The sequence below is a fragment of the Lissotriton vulgaris genome, chromosome 4_1 (assembly GCF_964263255.1).
Source record: "Lissotriton vulgaris chromosome 4_1, aLisVul1.2, whole genome shotgun sequence".
NCBI lineage: Eukaryota > Metazoa > Chordata > Amphibia > Caudata > Salamandridae > Lissotriton > Lissotriton vulgaris.
In genome coordinates, this window is record NC_141691.1 from 1,048,413,011 (window position 1) to 1,048,434,063 (window position 21,053).

Below are 21,053 nucleotides of genomic sequence, written 5' to 3' on the forward strand. Positions count from 1 at the left end.
ATGCTGACTTTCGGACGGGGATGTTGGGGTATTGTTTTCTTTCTTTTCCTTCCTTGTTTCTCTTTCTTCTCCTTTTCCGGGGACGGGGGGTTGGGGGGATGGTGTGCTTTTCTTTTTTGCTGTGTTGCGGGACGCTATTACAGCTCGGCATTGCTCAGGGAATGGGGGTCTACTGGGGGGCCACTTACAATGCCTTATTGCCTTATGACTTCTGCCTTGTTACCCTCTGGGGCTTCCTGCCTCCCTACTTTCCTTCTGAACCGCAGCAACGTTCCGCTTCTTGTACTGTATGTTCACTTGACCTCCTATTCCCTTCCCCATGTTCTTTTTGTACCTTAATAAAATACTTTAAACCTAAAAATAAGTCAAATCAACCAGGCTAGTTCTCCAGGAATGGAAAAGGCGGCCAGAAGGGTCACAATAAAGAGCTACCCGTCTCCAAGTACCTAGTGTAGTGCCTTCCGAGTTAGAGATGATAGGGCTCTTTTGGTTCCCGATGGACTCCGTAGACCTGTGAAGTAGGTGCTTGGGTGATAGAACTCATGATGTAGAATATTCAGTTAACAGTTACAGACTGAGGAATAAAGACATGTAATACCAAGTACCGTGGTCATTTGCATGTACCCGGGCTGGGAAGGACACTATACCTAATAGCTGGTAATTGCTACAAAAAGTCATTGTTTCTTTCTGCTGTAATGAGAATACATTTTCATCTTTTTGTTGTGTAAGGGGCCTTGAGAAACACTCTGCAAAGTCCAAAGTTAAGGTACTGCACCCCCACAGCTCCTTCAAGGGTAAAATGAGGATAGAGGGGGCATTCTTGGAGCATGTCAAGTCCTTGATTTGGGCGCAAGACTGTCTGACAATATGTCCTGGGAACCACAGTTAAGGAAGAGTTAAGCGATTCTTTGCCAAAAGGCGATGGCCAAAGCGAAGACATATATGACAACCTCCAGTGGAGAAGTAACCCCAGCTCTTGAGGTTTATAGGGCCCCAGCCTTGGCAGAGGCAGTTTATGGTGCATAACCCTGGTGATGGACAGATTTGTCTACACTCATTTTAGCTGAAAAACAATTATAGCTCTTTTCAATCTTCCAATTAGCACCCCTCTGACCTCACTTCAATTTGTTCTAGCACTAAAAAGAATTCCACCATGTGATCCAATTAAAACTTTTAACATATTGTGTACGAATCACAAATACTCCGGAACTTGATTTATAAAAAGGTTTTAGAGGAGATCCTCAGTTTGGATAAGAGCTCGCACCCCTTGGTTAGGGAAGATAAAAGCACTGTGTGAACTTGTTAAGATAGAGAAGGTATGGCTTACACTTGATAAAGTGGCAAAGGGTGTTATTGTAAAATTGAAACAAGCTTACTGGAAATTATATTGGAACAAATCTGGAATGATCAAAAAATAGATAGTGTGAGAAGTTGGCCTGGTATATGATGTTCACTATTCTAGTGAGCACCTAGCACCAGTCCAAACAACCCTTATGGTGAGGGTTGTAAAGTCAACCTTATAGACCAGCTATCCTAGTGGTAGCATGGACAAAGCAGTCTTAAGCTAAACTCAAACGGGCATGTGAAGCCAGCTGTTTTACCATATGTAACTTCTTTAAATACCAATTGAAAGGACACCACACAGTATATATATAAAATATATATGCATTTATTTCTAGACAATCCCTCTAATCTCTTTATGAGGTCAGAGGCACAAGCACATAACAAGATACTTAATTAAAATACTATAAGTTGCACAAAATACAGTAGGGCCCTAGGGGAACGCTAAACCATATACTAAAATAGTGGTATAAGTACCAGTGCTCGAAAAAGGAATAGGCCTAGGGAATCGCTGGGGCTATGCTGTACTATCAAGGGATAGGAAGCAGGAGGCCCACGGGAGGCGTGTGCAGAGTCTCTACTCACACGCAAGTTACCATAGAGAATGAATGGGAACGAAAGAGTTAGAAACAGTTCTTTTAGGGCACTTCTGACTAGACTCGATGAAAGTTACTTGAAACCTAGACAGTTGGATAGTCAATACCCACAGGAGCACCAAAGTACTTGTGTTACCTCACCCACAGGAAGCGGGTGCATAGGTGTCAAAGTGTGTCAGGTTTCGTCGCTGAATCCTATGGAGCCGTGAAGAAAGATGCTGCAGGCGACCTGGAGAGAAGTGCCCGGGTGGATCCAAGGGCAGATCGAGGATGAAGAGTACCTGAAAGCAGAGGGGACATTGTCTGGGTCACTAGCCAGTGGCCAGGAAGGAACCAGGCCTTGATGCGAAGCAATCAGGTGATGTCGTGAAGCTCGTCTCTGCAGCCACGTAGACGTCGACGACAACCAGGAGTCAGGCACGGACTGTCCCACGAAGGCTCTCGCTGTTGGCGGTGTCGGCTTCCGGATTGGAGTCAACAAGCCTTGGCAAAGGCAATCCACGCAGGAATCGAAGTTGGCTTCTTAATCAGACCAGCAAGGTCTGATGGGCTGCTTCTTTTCAGGGAAACAGGGGCCAGTCTGGAGCAACCAGACCAGCGGTGTAAATTCAAAGGTTCGTCGCCAAGATGGCCACTAGCCAACGGGCAAGTGACCGGGCAGACGCGTAGAGCAGGAAAATGCAGAAGGGCCCCACGCAGAACTCGCGGAGTGTGCAGGGCTGATCTTCGGTGAAGATGCTCGGGCTGGGGCTTCTCAATCCCCAATGCACAGCTTTGAGGATGCCTCAGTAGCTGCACGGTAAGCAAGTCGCTGACTTTTCAAGATGGCCGGTCTCAGCTTTGCTGGGGATCGGGCTGAAGGAAGTTTGGAAGTCCGGTTCTTGTCAGGCTCTGAGCTTGGGCTCCGGCGGGAGCGTCGACAAAGCAAGCCGTTGATCGCTGGATGGTGCCTGCTTGTGCAGGGTGGTCACTCCTTGACCACAAGGGAGATTCTTGAGTCGTCTATTTGCAAAGTAGATCGTCGAAGGTCCAGAGTTTCTTTTCAGAGTTTCAGTCAGGATAAATCTAAAGTCTTGGGACTCAGCTCCTACCTATATACCAAATCTAGGGGCTGGTTTACCTGCTAGGTCCCTCCTATGGGTGGGACCTAGCACCCCTTTCCCTTTGCCCAGCACCGGTTTGAACTGGACTATGCATGGGACACCTTGTGTGCCCCAGGCAGTGTCTCATTTCTTTCAGCCCTCCCTGCCCTAATACACAAGAGCCCGTCTGAGGTGGTGCTAGCACCTCCCAAGACAGGAAACCTATTGTCCAAGCCTCCCTCGCTGGAAGTACTCCCAGCAGCAGGAGGTCAGACTTGTGTCTGTGGCAGCAGCATCCATTTTGTGATGCTGAGGCTCTGGTTAACTTTAACCGGGATTAGTAGGAACAACATGTCTTCTCCCTCTAGAAGGGTGGAATGTTACCCCTGTCGCCAGAACTGGCGAGGGGGTAGTATTCCAAAGCGTATGACACCTTACACAACATGTTTTGATACAGCCAAACCAGAGTTAGCATTTAACCGCGAGGTTCATAATGCTCTTAAGAGTATATAGTATGGCTATATCCTAGAACAGCTATAAGGACATGGTTCCGAAAGCTGCAGACAGGCTCAGCTCATGCTAGAGCACCATCTCACATAAAACCAAGCACTCTGCCTCCAGGATTGTTAAGGCCTGCCATAGGAGTGACTTCTAGGTATATATGTGTCTAGATATAAGGTTAGCTATAGGAATACTATATCTAAGCACAGGTTGATTACACAACCTTGCCCCAGCTGAGTGATCAGCCAGTTGTGTCAATGTGAGTGGCCAGCCAGAGGTGGCATAATACATGCTGCAGCCCCTGGTAGGCCTTGGATGAACCTATGCCCTGGGTACCTATAGTACACTGTACAGGGGCTCATAAGGTGACCCAGTATCCAATTGGTAATGCACCTAAAGTACATCGTAATAAATTTAGAGAGAGCACAGCTGGGCTGTGGGTCTGATTAGCAGGCCCACAACCACATTAAGTCCAAAACCAGTGAAGCAAAAAGCAAAAAGTGGGGTGACCATAGGAAAGCAGACCCTACTCTCCTACAGGTAGTATAACTGAAGTTTTTGAACTATAAAAGTGGCTGATGTTTTGAGTCATTTCTGTATAGAAAACACCCAGCTCAGGCTAAAACCCTGTATATAAAGTTTAGAATTGGCGATCTACCATGAAATTCCTTTACTTCCTCATGAGACAAATACAGCTACCTAACCACTGTCTGTCATTTTTGTTTGTAGCCAGAGGAATCTGTGGATCACTTTTTGTTCTTTTGTCCTAGCTATATCTTGCCTTGCAAGAAATAGATTATTCCAGACTGCAGGTTGCTGGGTTTTCTTCGCTACAAGGAAGAATCTAGGATCTTTAGATGCGACACAAAAGAGCTAATTGTATTTAGCGTGTCTAGATTTTTATTATGGGCATGGAGAATTAGAGTAAATAAGTTGAACTGTGACTTTGTAATGGACGGTCCATGCATTATTATCTATGAGACACTCGTGTACTTTAAAAGGTTGCTGAGAGTAGAAGATCTTTATAATTGGTTGCAACCTGAGGGGGGCAAGTAGGGTTATTAGATTTATGTAGTGTTTTGGATCTCATTTTTATGTGTTTTACCATGATGTTCCCTTATAAACAAATGTGAAGTCTATATATTGTTTTATTGTTACTTTCATACTTGTGGCATCAAAATGCTTGTTTTTTTAATATACTTTTACGTTTGAAAAAGCCGAAATAAAGCATTGAATTGAATACATTTACTTGCTTCTGCAGCATATGGATAGGCTGGCTCTTTACAAATTTGCAACAACTGGCAAGTAATAGCATTTTTACCTCTTATATCCAGTTATTCTCAAAGTTGCTGGTAAAGGCTCTCGTAGTGATTGCATAAACTGGTCCCATTCTCCCTCTGGAACAAGCTTCAACTCCTGATAGTAACGTTCAAACAGCTTATTTTCTTTGACTATGTCAGGATAGCCACCTTCCCAACCCTGAACCACAAACATAAAAAGAACTTTAAGTGTAATAGTACCATTTTGAGCACATAAACAGCAAATCGGTTATTGATGTGCCTATAACTAATGGATGAGAAAGCATAGTTGTCTGGAGGAGAGCTGTGCAACTTGTATGGCCAAGTTTATTGTAGGCATTTAAGCTATTCACTGCTAAGGACCAACATTATCAATGAGTATTTACCTTCGGAAACAAGCCTATAACCTAAGACAAAACAGTCCCTTAAAAAAGAGAGATTAATGTTAGATATGAAAGAATTAGCAAGAGCAGCACATGGTACTTTATAACAGGATAGCAAAGGTAATGCAAGTCTTAACTTTTCACGCATGTACATTCTTTTCTTAAGAACCAAGTGGCCTTTTGAAAAACACTGTAGCTGCATTTAAAAACTTCAGATAAATAATAGAAAAAGCATATATAAACCAAAGTGTAACTTTCATGGGAAAAAATAAGCCTACACTGAAGTGGGAATGTATGCAGGAGTCGAGTGGTTGGTGAGGAGAAAACTAAACAGGGATGTGGAATTTAATAAAATATCTACTTGCTCAGGAGATAAGTTGCACCATAAATTTACTTGTCCTGTAACAAAATCCACTTGGCCCTTTAGTGCTATGTAGTGCAGCGAAACATTATCAGCAATCTCATTATATAAGAGCTCTGATAACAGCCTGATTATGACAGAGTTCATACCATAGTAGGCTTGGAATGCTAGCAATTCTCTTAGATTGCTACCTTTCCAAAATCTAGAAACTGGGGCTGGAGGTAGCGGTAAGCAGTAGATCCCCACAGTTCAAATGTTATTTTGAGTCTATGCAAACCTACAAACTTGCATTTTCTCTGGGATTTCACCAGGTGGTCTCTAAAATTTTCCTACAGAAAAAGGTTGGAAATTTACTTTTGACATGAGTAGAAGTAAACCTTCTTTGGGGTTGGGTGAAAAAAAGTGGTTGGTGGGAATGTGAACTTGAACCGCTCAACAGATTTTCACATGAGCAAATTAACACATGCATATTTTGCTCATGCTAAAATGCAGTTCACAAATATTTCTAGGAGTCCGATCTCCTGACCTACTTCTGTAAATTCATGGAAGCCGTAAATCTGCGCAAACACAAAGAGATGATGGACGGAGTGCTGAAACTTTTCAGACACTCACCACCAGTCACAGATCTGGGTTGAATCCATCATCGTTCTTTAGCTCACTTCGCCACCTCAGTTCAGACCCAGCTAAATGCAAATCAGTCTTGACTGTGTCTCATTGGAACAGTCCAGCCCGAACTGCCAAGCCAGGTCTTCCCTGAACAGGAAACAAGCATCCTGGGACTGATTTTGGGTAACACCCTTCATCAGCCTGGCTACCTTGAAACCAGTGGCAAAGTGAGCAAGGGACCCACGTCTGGGCATATACCCTGCCATCTTAGGGCAAACAAAGCAACACAAGGAGATGATGGACAGAGCGCTGAAACTTTTCAGACACTCACCCCAGTCACAGATCTGGACCTATGCAAGGGCATATAGCATCAGTGCACTTTCGTAACATTCCTTAAGACTTAGGCCTCTATTTAGGTCTGGCATTAAGCAAGACCTTTCGGTTTTATTGAACTTCTATGTATCTGTCTACCGGCTAGCTTCTCTGAGTGACAGCATTCTGCTCTTACACAAGGTGCACATCGGCACACAAAATAGTTTTGTTTTGTGCCAGGAACTATTGTCCCAAAGTGTGGTTTTTGAGACCCAAAATATTTTTGCTTGTGCCAATGTTTGTTATAATGCTGAGGCCCGGGCAGCTCCCACAAGCATATAGTTTTACAAAAACCATATCAAAACAAGACAGTCATTGACAAAATCAAAAGGCTGACCACCAATGTCATATCCATTGGCTTTGCCAAAGCTGCTTGTTTGCATGTTTTATACTTTTGTCCAAACTGGTTGCTCTGATTTTACTTTAGGATTTTTTTTTTAATTACGAACATGCCTCTTTACTAAATGATGCTTCAAAGAAAGGGTACCTAACATTTCACAGGAGTTTAGCAAACCATTTTTTTAGTTGCATTTTTTATGAACAGTGTTATACGTAACCTCATTTTATTACATTTTACAACGTTTTTACACATTTTCGTACTTTAACTACTGTTATCAGTGCAGTCTGAACCCTACATTTTCTTAGAGCCCCTAATCCTATTAATTAAGGTTTTGTATAAACGAACCATAAATACCAGTTCGAACAGCATTAACATATGGACACAAACATAACACTGCAGACAATGCTCTTCCATGACCCATAATATTGTACTGTAATCTGGGAGTCAAAGGGTTTTGGCTGCCAGGAGTTGGGCCTACTGATCCCAAAGACGAAATAAACATGAAAACTTGTCCTTGACCCCAAACAATATGTCCTGGGCGTTGGGCTATGGAAATTCCACATCTCTGAATACATATTACTTTTACATAATAATGAGCTTCCAAAGTCTACTCTCCCCTTAGCCAATATAGAAATATGTTAGCTGGTCGAGCAAAACAAAGCTATTCCTACCATGAAATCCATATGGTTGCACAATCAGCCAAATCCACTGGCAGCGTACATTATATTGATACATGTACATAACATCATTTTACACATAAGATTTATCACCAATTCAGCAATCTACTAAGATGCTTACTAAACACACCACCATCATAGATGTAAAAAGGTCAATCTGGAACCAGCTGTTGGGATAAAATATTTAAGTCTAAACTGGAAGCTGTTACACATCAAAACAGATCTTAGCCTCTTACAATTCTAAAATACAGCGAACCAACGGTTTTCAATTCGGAATTATCGTCCCAAAAAAGATGTTTTGAGAAGATAATTGGGGTGACCTATTTGACTTCATCTGATTAAAGAGGAGCTCTCTGTTGAAAACAGTCTCTCTTCATCATAATGTAAATGAAATAAGCATTGGCATAGCCAATAGGCCTCGCCTATTGGATCTTATAAGTATTTAGCCATGCAACAGATTATCCTGGGTGCTACATCCTCTACTGTTCTTCAACGTGGACCCTTTGGCATTAATTGGTACTTTATAGCACTGCATTGAGAAGTAATTAAAGTGTTATTGTTGTACAACTGGTACTCTGAACTCATATCTGTAAGTGCTTTCATATGAGATAATGAGAGAAAAAAGGTTTTTAGTTAAATAATTTGCTTGATAACACAATTTAAGTGAGGAAGGCAAAATGAGTCCAGGTTTTCTGGTTTAACTTTGTACAAATTAGCTAATAAATTGGTATCAATGTATCTAAACTGCTGAATCCTGGCTATAAAAGTGAGTGCAGTTGGCTCCGATCTACAATTCTACAAACACAGTCTGAACTCTTGCTCACTGAAAATATAGCTTCACACACAAGGCCGTGGGAGCCCCGGGGTGGTAAGTTCATCAGATGCGGAGGGTGCTCCAGTTTCACTGGCTGCTGGGGGTGCTGAGAGGTAGCTCCAAGTCCAGCGTGTGAAGTTGCTCCAGAGTGCACTACTGCTTCAAGGGGCAAGGATTCTAGTATTTGTAGTTCCTTCAGATTGAACTGGTGATAGGAGAGAAGAGGCATAATATCTACAGGTACATCGAGGGGTTGCAGACAGAAGGGCAAACGAAGAGATCATGGGAACAGAGACAGACCGAAGAATAGATATACAAGGGGCATAAAGCGCAATGAACAAGGTGGCACGGAAATCAAGACGGGAATACGGACAAGAGCAAACCATGCAACAGAGACAGTGGTACTGAGAGAGGCAGCAAACTTAAGACGGAAGGAAGGTAGAAGACAGACAGCGTGACAGAGTTAGATAAAGGATCAAAGAGAAGAAGGTGGAGAGTTAGAGACAGGTAGCAAGAAAGAAGTCAACAGAACCATGGTGTGAACAAGATAAATTTGCTCTGAGCCAAAGGAGGACAGGCAGGCAAAGTAGAGGGTGCCACGGAGATAAAAGCACAAATAGGAAGGGGCTGGAAGAAAAACAGGGTGATGGATAGTCAGAAGGACAGGATTGCAATAACACATAAGGAGACAGACTCAGAAAGAGGAACAGGCAAAAAGATGTCAGAGGGCCATAGATATAATGACAAACAGACATAGGGGCAGAGATATACACATACAGTGTCAGGGGGGACACAGACAGACATGGGAGGAGGAAGAGTGAGGGTCACACTCATTTGGTTTCCCGTTCAGTGACGTTTTACTGTAAGGATGGTATTCCTTTTAAAGCCTCTAGCATGAGCGTAGGGGATGGAGAAGTTACTGTTTATTGCCTCTTGCAACACATTTACAAGAATAAAACTTTCTTAGATCCATCATATGATTTCATAAAAGTGTCAGTGGCTCTGTTAGTCGATCTCTACCCTCTCCCAATGCTTTATTTTACTCCCACCCTTGAAACTTTTGGAGGTCCCATACATCTTCTATACTTTAACTGCAAGATAAAGCACACACCGGGACAGGTCTCATGGAAATGTTGGTGTTTTTTTGGGGGGGGCGGGGGGTGAGAGCATTATATATCGCTAACTGGACCCAAAGGTATCGGGTATTCGAGCGCTTTACAAGAGCACCAGCAATGTTACGTGTGGCACATTCATTTTTATTAGGTACGGGGAGATTAAGTTATTTGCCCAGAATCATAGGATGTTTTGCCTCCTCGTCGAGATGTGTTAATTCCGGATGTGTGTAATTCAATGGGTGGTTACAATGATCAACATTCTGTAAACCAGGCTCATTCTGTGAGGCAGAGGCTGCTGCAGAGCAGTCTGGATTTGTTGATCGCGCCAAGACACACACAGGAATGAACAGATGAGCCCGCGGGTTGACAGACACACCACTGGCACAAGCTAGATCCTCAGAGATTAACACACACACAGATGAAGACAGGTAATCATTGTGAAGGTGCGACTGAAGGAAACAGGCACACAATAAACAGACAATTCTCTAGATGTGAAAAGGAAACAAAGAGTCATATGGAGACATGAACAACACATGGGCAAACAGCTATGTGTAAATATGAGTGACAAATAAATGCCGCTACACACGGACCCAGCGACACAGACATATACATTAAGCACACAGCAGACAATAAAATAAAAGCCAGTACGCACTGACAGACAATTTTAAACAGACACAGTGACTCACAGCGATACGCACAGACCCCAACACTAGAATGCTTGGCTGCTGATGAGATTGCTTACGGAGATCTTTAATTAAAGTCTCTGTCGCTTGGGTTCGCACTGCCTCTGATGCACACAGTATAAGAGACTGCCGCTTCTCACACCACTGTAAACAGTGTTTTCTGGTACAGCAGGAATCTTTTTCTCATGCTTAGAAATTACATGGAAGCAGTACTTCTCACTTGTGTTTGGAACTGGATATTGGCCATACCTGACTTGCTTCTCCTTCCTGGCCCACGCCCAATCGCCCTGCTCTACGAGTCCTCCCGCCGCCGCTTTCTCCACACTAGCGGCCGCCGAGTGGAGGACTCGCTATCCCAGCATCCTTTGCGGCGGCGCACCCTGACGCCGTCATCAGAGCGCCCGGAGGCGCATTAAAGATCCTGCAGCCCCCGCGTCGCGGGTACGCGCGCGGGACTGTGCCCGGCTAAGCCCGGGCAAAGGGCGGGCCCTCTGTGGCCCTCAGAGGCCTGAGGAGGCTGGAAGACTTTCTTTTCGTCTGAGAAAACCGCCCTATGACTGCAACCCGTTGATAGGTTTGTTACAAACTCTGTTGCTTGCTGTTTAGCAAAACTGTACTCCCTGACTTTGACACAGAGCCAATCTAGCGCACCTAGTACGTCACCACTGTTACTATGCCTCCTAAGGTCGTAAAAGCAGACATGGGTAGGACGTCTCTAGAGGGTGGTTCGTTCAGGGGCACGATTGAGCAGTATCGATCAAAAGCTGCTTTGGCACTCGGCCAGGAGATCGAATTGGCTGAGCGGCGTCTCTCTACTGAGATTCATCACTGTTCTTTATGCCAACTCTGCCACCCCAGTTCAGACATGGCTATATGCAAATCAGTCTGACCCTGTGCCTCATGGGAACAGTCCAGCCCGAACTGCCAAGCCAGGTCTTCCCTGGACCGAAAACAAGCTTCCGAGGACCGGTCTCTGGCATTCCAGCCGCCTGGCGCACAGGGTCAGACTGATTTGCATATAGCCATGTCTGAATTCTGGTGGCAGAGTGGGCTAAAGAACGGTGATGGATTAAACCCAAATCTTTTGACTGGGTGTGAGTGTTTGATTGGTTCAGATGCTCCGTCCATTACCACCCCCTTTTATAATGATGTGGAGGCGCATCTGGACGAACGATTATTGCCATCTTACCAGAGCCCTCATAAAGGAATGTATGTCACTAGGTAAATCCTAAAAAATAAGGTGGCTGGATTATGCAAAATCTTTCTTTAGTGATCTGGGCTCTCCAAAGTGCTATAACCAGGGCTCGACAAATCCACTCGCCCGCTCGCATTTGCGAGGGAGAATGGATCAGGACGAGCTATTTTTAGGTCCTACTCGCCCTTTCTGGCGAGTAGGAAGTCAAACTAACTTTTGTCCCCTGTCTTTGAAAACAGAGCAAAAGTGACAAGATAACATGATTTAAAGGCACTTTTATTGCTCATAAAGGGAATGAGCAATAAAGATGCCTTTAAATCTTGTTATCTTGTCACTTTTGCTCTGTTTTCAGAGACGGAGGTCAAGTGGGTTGCAGTCAGGTCGAGGGGATTTTCCATGGTACTAGACCTGCAGGACTAGTACAATTTTTCGGATTTGTCGAGCCCTGATACCGAGCCGACAACGATCTCCAAAATTTCAAAGAAAGATCTTAAAAACTCATGTTTGTTACACTTGAGAGACCTTAGATTGGCCAAAGAAGTTGGAAAAAAATCTGCACTACACTTACTGTCTATCCAAACCACTTTTTGCTTAGAGCCCTATTTAAAATCAGACCTTAGTCATTTAGAGAAATTTCTATTGACTAGATTTAGACTGAGTATTTTTTTCAGGCTGGTCTCATTTCCCACCCAAAATGATTGGTCAACAAGCCTTCCACCCTGCCCTTGTGATTGTGTTTCTAACCAAAGCAATATCCACAAAGTCCTGTTTTGTAAATTTTTTGTTGCACCCCAGAGTCGCTGGATAATTCCAATATTAAAGATCATGGGTTTCCGAAGATGTCGCCCAGCACTACTGGCACTGCAATTGTTGGAAAATGAATTATACGCAAAATCGATTGCCTATTTTTTTTTATTTTGTATTAATCATCGTTCTAATCTTACTAGTGTGTAATTACTGTACCTTGAGCAATACATTTATCTGTGTATATATTAACTTTAAAACATATTTTTATTCTATTTTAACTGATAATGTCTTTTTAAAATTTTCTTTTATGGCTTTCTTCGAAAACCGAATAAAGATAATTTTGATTTGATTTGACATGGAAGCAGTGAGGGAGGAGGAGGGAACATGCAGAGTACGGTAAACATCAGAGAAGCCCGCACTGGCAGGTTTGTAGCTGAAGCAAGGAGAGCAAGGAGAGAACATGCAGAGGAAGGGAAACATCAAAGAAGACGGTAAGGAAAACAAGAAGACCGTGAGTTGTGGGTGCGCACTGCAAGGAATGAGACAAGAAGACAGAGAGAAAGATAAGAAGACAGCAAGTGGTGCGCGCGCACTGCAAGGAATGTAAGGAATGCAGCTGCCACCCTTCGCTCCCCTGCTCGCTCCTGCAAGCAAAACATTGTGGGAGTGAACATTTGCTAAAGAGGTGGGACATGCGCCCGCCTTTAGCCATTTGCAGGCTACGCAAAATAAACGACACAGGCAACAACCAACCTAATGCATGGGGGAAGTCCTAGTCACACGGATAAGTTTGGAGTGCTCACAAGAAGCCTCCCATAGAGCAGCGCAAGCGTGCTGCCCTAGGCTCGACCTAAAAAATAGTTCGAAAATTAGTTAAGGTTCTCGATCAAACTTGTAAAAAAAAAAAAAATGACAGAAATTTGTCAGTTATGTAGCACATGCAATAATGGAGAAGAAGACAGAAATAAAGAAAGACAAAAAGGAGAAGAGGAGGAACAGAGAAGAGGAGGGAAAAGAGGAGGAAGGGAAAGAAAAGAAAAGGAAAGGGGAGGGAAGGGAAGAAAAGGAAAAGGAAGGGAAAGAAAAGGAAGGGAAGGGAAAGAAAAGGAAGGGAAGGGAAGGGAAAGAAAAGGAAGGGAAAGAAAAGAAAAGGAAGGGAAAGAAAAGAAAAGAAAAGAAAAGGAAGTGAAGGGAAAGAAAAGGAAGTGAAGGGAAAGAAAAGGAAGGAAAGGGAAAGAAAAGGAAGGAAAGGGAAAGAAAAGGAAGGGAAAGAAAAGAAAAGGAAGGGAAAGAAAAGAAAAGAAAAGAAAAGGAAGTGAAGGGAAAGAAAAGGAAGTGAAGGGAAAGAAAAGGAAGGAAAGGGAAAGAAAAGGAAGGAAAGGGAAAGAAAAGGAAGGGAAAGAAAAGAAAAGGAAGTGAAGGGAAAGAAAAGGAAGTGAAGGGAAAGAAAAGGAAGGAAAGGGAAAGAAAAGGAAGGAAAGGGAAAGAAAAGGAAGGGAAGGGAAAGAAAAGAAAAGGAAGGGAAGGGAAAGAAAAGGCAGGGAAGGGAAAGAAAAGTCAGGGGAAGAAAAGGAAGGGAAGGGAAAGAAAATGGAACATTGTACGCATCTTACCACAATTTGTCATAATATGGGTGGGGGGGGGGGGTTTGAACACATTGTTCGACATGATGCAGGATAGGTCAACACAGGTCCCTGGCCATGACATACAATCTGCCAAAGTACTGAGGGAGGGGATGAAAGACTTTGGAATGGTGGACTTATGACGTAGGTGTCACCTGTGCGCCAGAGAGGGCACCTATGCCTCAGCGGTGCTCAATTCGTGGTCTAGTTTAGCCTATTGGTGGACAACGGAGGAGATTAGCACTTGGGCGACGGATTTTTAACACCTACCCCAAACCTTGTCCAACCATAACCCAGTCAAAGTAGATGTGAAGATATCAACGCAGATGCCAACCAAATTCAGCTGGCGATTCAATGCAACTGCACTGCTGGACCAGATATCCAAAAATACCTTAAGATCAGCTACGCTAGAATACTAAAATAGCAATAAAGGTTCAGTGGAAAAAGCAGACATGCTCTGGTAAGCCTTTAAGGATGCAATACGAAGGATTGCATTAGTACCCATGCGGGAATACTCAAGGACATACGTGTGCAACTCTAGCTGATGTCAGAGTCCAAATCACAAAATATCATGGCATGGAAGAACGAGAGGTACGCTATCCCTCCCGAAAACATGTGTCAAGAATGTACAGGTGGGGGGGTTCTGGGTCACTTATTGGCCGCCAAACTTAGACCCATGGGAGACCTCATCATGGGATAAAGATCACTGACAAGAATGGGAAGGAATGTCAAGATACCCCAGGAATTCTGTCTGCTTTTTCAAAATTCTATGCAACATTATAAACATCTAGAGTATCCACAATGAAGGAGATTGCATCCTAATTGGATGATATAGCACTAAAGTGGAAATTAGCAGGTTAGAGAGAGTACTTATCACAATCTATAGAAGAAGAAAAGGTGCTCAAAGCCATCCGCTCCATGCCAAATGAGAAATCACCGGGCCAGATGGACTCACCCATGAAATCTATAAGGAATATGTAACATTATTGGCGCCCCACCTGCAAAACATATCTCTATATATATGGAAGCATACACTAAACAGATGCTCCCTCTGACTCACTGTAAATCTCTCATCATAGCACTTCAGAACCCTGACATACGCCCGGAGAGGTGCGAGTCGTATTGTCCTCTCACTATTTAACACTGACGCCAAGGTGCTGGATACAATTCAGGCTAGTAGACTTCAGCCCCTACTAACCAAAATAGTCCTCCTGACCAATATGGTCCTCCCTGACCAATCAGAGTTCGTGCCCAACGGATCCACAACACATAATTTAAGTACAATATTTGCAGTACTCCACCATCTAAGTCTGAACTTGGAAGCTGCAGCAATATTACTTGCTGCGGGGCTAGGGGCTGCTAATTCTACACTGGTACGTATGGAAACTTGTTTCTCTCACCATTCAGTCAATCCTCTGTAAAAAAAAAAAGGACATGAGCTAATCAACTTTGCCCGGAAGGATAATGACAAAAAGTGGGGCTGTCCCAACAAATCCGGGGAGATTTCCTCACACTACGAAAGAGTGGGACATAAAGATGAAGCAGGATACTTTGAGGAATGGAGCCACAAATGGATAAGGTACATAAAGAGTTATTGACGTCAGGCACCACACAGGCAGATAAGTTACACTGAATTAGTCCCCCAGACAGAACCCGCATTGATAGACACGTCTGGGGGGGGGCGGGGGGGGGGGGCTGGTCATAAGAGCCCTCTACAACAAAACCTGCTAGGCTGATCTCATGGGACCACCCGCACACACTGTCCATATATGGTATACAGTTCTTAGAACAAGCATTTACAATGCAATGGTCTCGGCATCATTAAAAGTAGAGCTATTGGCATTGCTCATGACATATCTTTTTTTTTTTCCTTAAATCATAAATACCAGCACTCTGCACCTGCACTCACTACTCTGCATTCTGCACTCACTACTCTGGACTCACTACTCTGCATTCTGCACTCACCACTCTGGACTCACTACTCTGCATTCTGCGCACTCACTACTCTGCGCACTCACTACTCTGCGCACTCACTACTCTGCGCACTCACTACTCTGCGCACTCACTACTCTGCGCACTCACTACTCTGCGCACTCACTACTCTGCGCACTCACTACTCTGCGCACTCACAACTCTGCAAAGCGCGTCGATTATAATATTTTTTCATGAACTTCCTTTAAAACACACCTGTCTGCAGTGTTGTGTCTCCATTGGTGCACGCACCGGAAGTCAGGCAATATCGCATGTGACGGGGGCGGGGCGTCCTCCGGACCGGAAAAGGAGGCAGGCGGACTAAATGCGTATCGCGGCCCGGGCAAACGAACAGTCCGTGAATGATTACGCTGCCCGTTGGAAACATTTCCCAGGTAAGAGAAGCATTATGCCCCCCAAATAGTCTGAACATCTGCAGATAGGGACGCGTAGACAGCGTGTACACTTGTTCACAGCCTCACACTTCGTATAACTTTTTGAGAGCTACGCCGTGCCAAGCAAAGCCCGTGTACGTAGCATTGTTTTAAAAAAAAAAAACAGCGCGATCCTGTAATCAAAGTGCCTGGCCATAGTGTCTTCAATAAATTTAATTCTGGGGACCTTGTGTGTGTGTTTGTGTGCGAGGGGGGGGGGGGGGGGGGAAAAGCATATGTGTGTGTGGGGGTGTGTGGGGGTGTCTGTATGTGCGTGCGTGCATGGGCGCTGGTGTGTGTGTGTCTGTGTGTGTCTGTGTGAATGCACGACAGCAGCTGCCCACAGTGAGCGCGTGTGTGTTTCAAATCGCCTCCAAGGCGATGCGCGCGATAACTTTTTGAGAGCTACGTCGCGCCAAGCAAAGCCCGTGTACGTAGCATTGTTTAAAAAAAAAAAACACAGCGCGATCCTGTAATCAAAGTGCCTGGCCATAGTGTCTTCAATAAATTTAATTCTGGCGACCTTGTGTGTGTGTTTTTGTGCGAGGGGGGGGAGCACTCGGGATCTCTAATGTAAGTCTAAAGGAAAGAGGAATCATTCAACTAATTGCTATTTTAATGAAACTCTTTGAGCTTTCTGCACCACTGTATCATGGTGCCCATTTAGACCCATAGCACACGCTCTTCGACCAGTCGTCCTTCCATGCACAAGTGTGACAATTTAAATAGCATCCCACCATAATGGCGATTTGCTGACATGCCATGAGCAGCTGCTTCCATCCCTTTTAGGTACGTGGACCTTTCGATGGATTACTTTCCTTGTGCCGGTATTGGACTGCACTATGGCACCGCAGTAAAGCTGTTTACTATGTTTGTAGACTGTGTGCCGTTTGTGAGTGTATCGTATCCTACACAGCCCATCTCGTATTTCTGTTTTGCTTCACTTCATCTGCTGTAGAGCACCACATTTTGTATGTAAGAGCACTACGTTATAATTCATTTTAGAGCATTCTCCCTTCCGTAGTGTAAATTCCCTTCACGGCCGGATGCAGTATGTAGGTACTCTCATATATTTCTTGGCACCTACGATGTAAGACTGTGTGTTGGATCTAGGAGGACATATATAGCACAGCACCATGTTTTGTTTCACTCATTGCACTAGCACTGTGCTTTTATCCTCTCTTCTCCATTTGATTAAACACATAAGCCAGCATGTAAACATTTGTATTAATGCTTCGCACGGACTGCATCCACAGGTAAACACTTGCTTTTCATTTTTTGGCTTTCATGCACATGTTATTTTTCAGGGTTTTTTCGGTACGTTATTATTTCACACATCCGATGTAAGCTTTTCGATTTTCAGTGCCCATCACAGCTTTAGCATTCATGTTTAACTTCTTTTTATTCGTTCTGTCCACATTATTTTTACTTCCTTGAAGCATGGCACTGTATGAGCAAGTGCGTGCATGGGCGCTGGTGTGTGTCTGTGTGAATGCACGACAGCAGCTGCCCACAGCGAGAGCGATCGCGTGCGCGTTTCAAATCGCCTCCAAGGCGATGCGCGCGGCCAGGAGTGTCTCCTGGGAAGCACACACGCTAACAATAAGTTCTCGGCGAGAACGCGCTTCTGCGCGTTTAGCCGAGACCTAAAAAGGGGATGGCATAATAACAACACACTTACCCCACTCTGGGAAACTAAAAAATGAGGTAGATTCAGCAGCTGTAAAGGATTCACGCAGTGGGATTTGATTGGAATCTCAAAGGTGGGTGACCTCTGGATCAATGGGAAAGTCACCACATTTGCACAACTTCAGGCCAAATATGATATGGCACCCACAGAGCAGTTTCGCTATCTTCAAATTATACATGCACTTGAGGCCACCATTGCACCGGGCACTGCCCTCCCAGAAGCCTCCCCACTAGAGAATAGGCTACTAACAGAAGGCATCTATAAAAGAGCCTTATCACTAACCTACCGGAAAATAATTAATAATCAACCAGACCCCGCACAGAGCATTCGTGAACAATAACAGGCCAATATTGGTGAACTAGAGAGCATTGATTTGCAGGAAGCGTTAGAATCACCACGAGAGATGGCAATCCCTTCAAGACTAAGACTAGTGCAACTCAAGGTGCTCCATAGAACATATCTATCCAGGGTAGTTTTAGCCAAAATAGGTAGGACTGATTCCCAGCTCTGCCTGCGAAAATGTGGAGCCATTGGCACATGCTACCACACAATATGAGCATGCCTGGGGATTCAAACATACTGGGAAAAAATCATGAATACAATAACACTGTTCAGCTGGGCTCTGGGTACTACCAGAACCCAAGCGATGTCTCCTAAACATATGGGAGGCCACAGACCTCAATCGCAAGGCCCAAGACTGGGCGACACCAAGCATGGCGATAACAAAACGCAACATCGCAAAACACTGGGGGGCACAGACAACGCCAGCATATACAGAATGGTGCAATGACATGGATTGAGCAATAGTGGCTGAAAAGACAGTGTATGTAAATAGAGGATGTCCCAAAAATGTGTGGGCGGGTGTGAGGACGGTGGGACAAATTTAGAGGAAATATCTGTACACCGGCTAAAGGAGATCTTTTATCAGATGACAGCTCGGTACCTGATGGTGAAATTGACAACGGCAACTACTAGGGATTTGGGCATAGATGCTATAGAACTCAGTCCTGGTGTAAACTGGAACCTTTTGTATACATATAACTAACTGTCTTTGAGAGGATGTCACAAGTCGTACATTCAACAAAAAGAATTAAAAAAACACACAACTAGCGTACAAAGAGTACCGAATCTTCAAAGCTAATCTCTTCTCTTCCAAAGACACTTTCAGAACTAATACTTTAATTCTCAGGCCCCTCTTGTAAGTTCGCTCTTCATTGTAAATTTGTATTTTTCCTGTACATTCCTCACCCTGGAGTGCTGTGTTGGATTTTGTGTTTGTGTACCCTTCATGTTTAGCCTCCTGTTTTCTTTGTAACGTTCTATTTTGTACCACTTTTCTCTTGTAACGTAACTAGTTCTATTGTACAGCGCTCTGACACCTTTGGGTAATGTCCGCGCTTTATAATTAATAAAATACATAAAAATACAGTGATTTATACCGCGTTGTCTCGGGCTTGTCTCCCTTCTTGGTCTTGCTCCGGGCGGCATCGTTTGGGCTCCTGGTTTCGCTGCCGGTTCCTACGGTGTCTACGTCCCATTGTGGAGACGTTGTGGTACAGGGATAGCCTATGGACCAAACTAAACTGTAAGAGAGGAATATGGATAAGCGGGGAAAGCAGGACACGAGGGAGACGCAAAAGAACCAGAGAGACAGAGTTGAGTATCACCATGAACCCATCTGAGAGGAAAGGACTGCAGCTCCGCCAATCAACAGTCAGACAAGCCACGTGCGACCACTGACATTCAGGTGGTGGGCGTGGTCTTAACGCTGACACCTCACCGAATACTTTGCAAAATGGCAGCCATGTTTAAAAGCCAGTAAGTGCTGCTCATATCCAGGACAATTCCGTTTTTACATATAACTGTTTTGCCGTTGTAAAAAGTATCAACCTGGCGGAGGGAATTAGGGCGGCTTTCATGAGCATTTAAATAATTTTATATTTTTATATGATTTGTCTAAAATGATAGAACGGTAAGTTGAGACCGAGTTTTAAACCATATTTGTCTAAGTACAAATTTAGCTGGTATTGTTGCAAGGCACCTCGTTAGTCCTCCATTTTCTCGTTTTCTGATACTACTAATGTCCACTCCAATATGGTCGCTTGTAAGTTGTACCAATGAAGGCAAAGCAGTCATCTCTTTACGGTCACGCTACCCATCCATCCACATGCAGTCGTAAACATAAAGTACACTAGACGGCGCTCACGTTGTATTCCGAGTCCAATGTCGGCCACGTAAGACGTAAATGCTTTTCTTCTCAAGCTCTTCCATTCTTGGTCTAGGACCTTGCTGGGACTAACTTTACCTGCTTGTGCTCGTGATGTCTTCCCAAACGTTAGAGACAGTATTGCAAGCTGTCGATGAAAAGGAGCTGCTAGATTTGCTTTCGGGGTTCATGGTGTTAATGGGTATCGTCTCTTACGTAGCGCTACGCTGGATCCAGTTGCCCTATGGTCGCTATTCATCGCCTGCCTTCGGCTTCCAGGTGCCCGCCCGTCTTGCCTGGTTCATGCAGGAGTTACCTTCACTTTGCCTCCCCATCATACTACTACTTTGCTTGCCCCGGACACCGTCCCTACCACAGCTCATTCTGCTGGGGGCGTTTATCGCTCACTATACACACAGGTGAGAGAATTGGTCATTCACACGTGTGTTTGATGTGTGTGGAGGGGAGTTTAGATACGGTTAATATACATTCAGGCCCGAAACAGCATGTTTCGGAAAGTGAATCCCAACTTTTAGATACAAGTGTAGATTTTAAAAAGCAGTGTGATATATTTCATTCTAAAATAGTTTTGACTACGGTGACCTGTTAGCCAATAGTCGTGTTTGCTTATTTCCATTTTGGCCTTGTTGTTGCCAAATGGTGGTGGGGGACCTGCTGCTGCATGCAGGTTTCAGTTTCCGGTTATAGTTTGTATTGACCGTTTGATATCATTCCTAAAAAGACAATACAAACAGATCATATACACACGTAATACAAAAAAACACTGATCATAGGAAAACGTATACTTTCACAATAAATAATTTGTTGCTAGCATACTTTGCCGTCCCTCATTATACCGGTTCAAAGTCGGCAAACATTAATTTTATCAACTACCCAATCAATATCTTAAAAACATTAAAATCTATCCCATTTCCTCTTCTAGAACAACAGACCTTATTAACCCCCTTGCCATAGGAGTATTTGATCATTCTTATTTCTAAACGGGGTTAACATTTTAA

The 21,053-nt window shown here is 44.1% G+C and overlaps 2 protein-coding genes across 2 annotated transcripts in view; one reads left to right on the top strand and one right to left on the bottom strand.

Moving 5' to 3' along the window:
* Nucleotides 1–19,546, bottom strand: part of NSUN2 (NOP2/Sun RNA methyltransferase 2) — a 561,061-nt gene extending 541,515 nt beyond the window's left edge. The window contains exons 1-2 of the mRNA XM_086965280.1: nucleotides 19,268–19,546; nucleotides 4,842–4,999 (exon numbers count right to left, since the gene is read on the bottom strand). Coding sequence (XP_086821406.1) covers nucleotides 4,842–4,999; nucleotides 19,268–19,498 — 389 coding nt within the window. The 5' untranslated portion in view covers nucleotides 19,499–19,546. The remainder of the gene's footprint in view (nucleotides 1–4,841; nucleotides 5,000–19,267) is intronic.
* A 475-nt stretch (nucleotides 19,547–20,021) lies between these two features.
* SRD5A1 (steroid 5 alpha-reductase 1) overlaps nucleotides 20,022–21,053 on the top strand; it is a 240,255-nt gene continuing 239,223 nt past the window's right edge. The window contains exon 1 of the mRNA XM_086965281.1: nucleotides 20,022–20,453. Within this exon, the coding sequence (XP_086821407.1) occupies nucleotides 20,149–20,453 (305 nt within the window). The 5' untranslated portion in view covers nucleotides 20,022–20,148. The remainder of the gene's footprint in view (nucleotides 20,454–21,053) is intronic.